The sequence below is a fragment of the Merops nubicus genome, unplaced genomic scaffold, assembly GCF_000691845.1.
Source record: "Merops nubicus isolate BGI_N331 unplaced genomic scaffold, ASM69184v1 scaffold7879, whole genome shotgun sequence".
NCBI lineage: Eukaryota > Metazoa > Chordata > Aves > Coraciiformes > Meropidae > Merops > Merops nubicus.
In genome coordinates this window covers 22,400-26,462 of record NW_008632984.1, presented here as the reverse complement: position 1 = coordinate 26,462, position 4,063 = coordinate 22,400, and the positions used below count along the sequence as shown (strand labels likewise).

Genomic DNA, 4,063 nt, shown 5'->3' with positions numbered 1-4,063 from the left:
TGAGCTGTATCCCATAGACATGATGCTTGAGCATCATGCACTTCAAATTCTGAGCAGGTAACAGGATGTTGCAGAATTTTCCAGCATTCCAGGCTCTTGTCCTGGGTCCTCCCTAAGAGAACAGGAGCACACACCTGCTCACACCAACAACGATGCAGAAAAACAGTGTTCAGAGTGAGTTCAGGGGTGAGGGTCAGTGTTGAGGGGCCAGAAATCTGGAAAGGGAGTGGGAAGGTGGAAGAAGAGAGGTGGACAGTGCTTGCTGCAAACACTGCTCACCATGATTTGGAGAAGAGGAGGCTCCAGTGAGACCTTCTTGCAGGTTTCCAGTACTTAAAGGGGCCTGTCAGAAAGCTGGGGAGGGACTTTGGAGCAGGGGCTGTTGGGACAGGACAAGGGGGGATGGTTTGAAGCTCAAAGAGGGAGATTGAGACTGGAGAGAAGGGAGAAATGTTGGATGCTGAGGGTGGTGAGCCCCTGGCCCAGGCTGCCCAGAGAGGTGGTCGCTGCCCCATCCCTGGAACCATTCCAGGGGAGGTTGGTTTGGGCTCTGAGCACCCTGCTCTAGCTGGGGGTGTCCCTGCTCCCTGCAGGGGGGCTGGACTAGATGACCTCTAAAGGTCCTTTCCAACCCAAACCAGTCAATCATTCTATACTTTATGATGTGACACTGTGCTTTCTGTAGCAGGCATCACAGCAGGAAATGCCTCCTGCTGCCATCATCCATGAACCCTGGAGCTGTAGCACATCCCCTTCTCTTCCTGGCCAGCCCATGACTTCACCCCCACACCCGTGCTAGGTGACCCTGAGCTGAAGCGATGGCACCAGGAAACTTCTCCCGGGTGACTGAATTCATCCTCCTGGGCCTTTCTGACAGAAGGGAGCTGCAAGTCCTCTTCTTCACCTTCTTCTTCCTGACCTATGCCATGGTTCTGCTGGGGAACCTTGCCATCATTGTGACAGTCAGGACTGACCACAAGCTGTCCTCACCCATGTACTTTCTCCTCTGCAACTTGTCCTTCATAGACATCTGCTGCAGCTCAGCCACTTCTCCCAGGATGCTGGTGGACCTACTCTCCCAGAAGAAGACCATTGCCTTTGAAGACTGTATAGCCCAGATGTTTTTTCTGCATTTTTTTTTTGCCCGTGATGGCCTATGCCCGCTTCATGGCCATCTGCAAGCCCCTGCACTACACGACCATCATGAGCCGGCGGGTCTGCTGGGCCCTGGTGTTGGCCTGCTGGGCAGGAGGCTTCCTCCACTCCATCACCCACACGCTGCTCACAGTCCAGCTCCCCTTCTGTGGCCCTAACACCATCAACAGCTACTTCTGTGACGTGCCCCTCGTCATTCGCCTCGCCTGCACAGACCTCTACGGCTCCGAGTGGCTCATGGCTTCCAACAGTGGCTTGATCTCCTTGGTTTGCTTCCTGGTGCTGGTCACGTCCTACATGTTCATCCTGGTGGTCATCAGGCTCCGTTTCACCGAGGGCTACTGGAAGGCGTTCTCCACCTGCGCCTCGCACGTCATGGTGGTCACCTTCTTCTTCGTGCCCTGCATCTTCATCTACCTCCGTCCCTTCTCCACCTCCCCCTCTGACAAGCACGTCTGCATGATGTACACGCTCTTCTCCCCGCTGGTGAACCCCCTCATCTATACCCTGAGGAATAAGGAGGTGAAGGCATCCATGTGGAGTTTGTGGAAGCGCCGCGGAGTCTTCTGAGGCATTTGGGGTTTGCAGCGACCCTGGAGTTACTTTTCTACAGACTAATGGCAGATTGGGGCATGGGAAGAGAGTTGGAATCCAACACGGAGGGTGAGAAATCCAAAGGATATTTAGTTCCAGCTCAGGAATTTACCTAACCTTGGTTTCTCCAGGGCCATAGATTTCATTGGCATTGCCACCTGGTTTGTGGGCTTTAATTCCCCTCATTCCACCTATGGGTTTTCCATTGCTGCAGGACAGAGACATTTTTAAGGTTTTTATTACTCACGTGGCTTTGCAATTGCAGTTGCACTTTCTGATGACAACGAGACCATCCCTCTCTGCACCCTCAAAGGGATGTCAGGAGGACCAAGCTCCTGAGCAGGGAGGGACAGCGTTATGCAGCGAGCTTTGTGACTTACAAGTTTTGCCTGGGTAGAGCTCAGATGTCCAAGGGGAAAGGAATTATGGTGTGGAACATAGTAGAGTCTAAACAACCACCATCTGAACACTGGGCCTGCACCAGTGGGTAACGTCTCTGAGCATTGCTTAGAAAGAGAAAACCACCATTGCACAACAGAACTTGCACCAACATTGTGTTGATTAAGAAACGTGGAGGAAATTTTTAAGGCACGGATAATTCTTTTCCCTGAACTATAAAGGTCTGAACCATTGTGGTCTTTGGCAGTGTTTTTTTTTTCCCCTTGTTGTCTTCTCTTTGCTTTTCTCTGTTTGTTTCCATCACGCTCCTCTGTTTCTCATAAAAATGGATGGACTCTTCCCACCACCTCAGCCATTTCTCTGTCATCAGAAGGGATCACAACCTGTTCAAAACCACTTTTGATCCCTTCTTAAGTTATTACCTACTATTACCAGGAAAAATGTGGTTAGAAAGGAGTTCTGGAGCCTGAGTGACTCCTTTTTCCATATTGTTGGTGAAAGAAAATAATTTCCTCTACTTCAGCTCCAAAACCATTTGGGGTGTGGGAAAAAAGACTCCAGTCCACAGCGACTGGCTTTGGGCACCTCAGTTTTCAACTGCTTTTTGGTTTTTGGACAGGCATCTTCTGAATTATCAGAAATAACAGAGGCCAAGTCAGTTTATATTTAAAATTTGGCTTAAATCTAGAAAAGCATCACTCCAGGACAATGTGGAACTAGAATAGTCCAGCCTAGGAATCTCAGACTAGTCTTATTCCAGTTGAGGTAACTCCCAGCAATGGAAAAAGAAAAAGCAACTCCAAAAGGGTTTGCAATGGGCTAATGATGGAACTTTCACCTGGGTGGATCAGGAGACCAAAGGTCTGTGACTTAGAAGCTGTTACACAGCAGCTTCTGCTTGGGTCATACAAGAACTGCGGAACCAAGGTTATTTCCCAATTCGGAAGACAAGCAACCCCACCCGTGTTGAAATCAGCTGCTCAGGCCAAACAGAAGAGCAGCTATGACAGAACGACCACCCTGCTGACATAAGAGAGAGGCTGGAAATGGGAAACAGCTCTTTCACCACTAATTTCCTAGACCTGAAGGACACAGTTTCATACTCACCAGTTTAACTGCTGAATTCCCTCCCACGAGGAGCAGGAGTTGGTTTGGTTGGGTTATTTTTTTTCACCTCACGTGTCCAAGGCTTTATCTGAGCTCAGCTGGGTAGCTTGGCTATACCTGAAGGAATATTTTAGGATGTACGAGAGAGGAATAGGGTTTTGTTTGCATTCAGTCACTTGGATCCCCAGCTTGGAGGATGAGGTGTGAGGTTTTGATTTCAGCTCCCTGTGATGGAAGGTCTGAGATCCCAGAAGCAATCAGCTTCACCCAGGTTGCTCATCTGCTCTTTTTAGTTAACAAAGATCTGTGGATCCTCAAACGTGGACACGTCTACCCTAAGAGAAGATGAACAATGCCCTGGAAAGTGGTTTTCTGGCCCTGAAGGAAGCTCAGACTGATGAGATCAGATGGACCCACTTCTGGTGTAGATTTGGGTGAGATGTTCTTATCCCTACTGGGAATAACTTGGGACAGGCTGCTGCTGAAGCTTACAGCCAGAATCACACTCAGCTATTTGAACAGTCTTAGAACTTGCTGTCACCTCCTGAAGATATGACACAAGACAACACATCATCAACTAGAAGCAATAAACAATAAGTATCACAGTCAAACAGCCACAAAATCAAAAAATTGTAGAACGGTTTGGGCTGGAAGGGACTTCAAAGATCATCTAGTTCCACCCCCCCGGTTCTAGGGGGTTTAGAATATAAGCTCTTCTAATTATGCATATGTATAGAACTTGTAATACTAAGAATAAACGTTGAAAACCTGAAAAGTTCTGAACACTTTCACTTGTGTGAGATAATTT

General features: G+C 48.7%; 1 protein-coding gene across 1 annotated transcript; it reads left to right on the top strand.

The window, feature by feature from the left end:
- Positions 1 to 818: 818 nt before the first annotated feature.
- On the top strand, positions 819 to 1,725 carry LOC103780409 (olfactory receptor 4D5-like). Its single transcript, XM_008948079.1, is given in 2 exon segments — positions 819 to 1,138; positions 1,140 to 1,725. Coding segments are annotated over 2 exon segments (906 nt in total).
- The last annotated feature ends 2,338 nt before the right edge of the window (positions 1,726 to 4,063 follow it).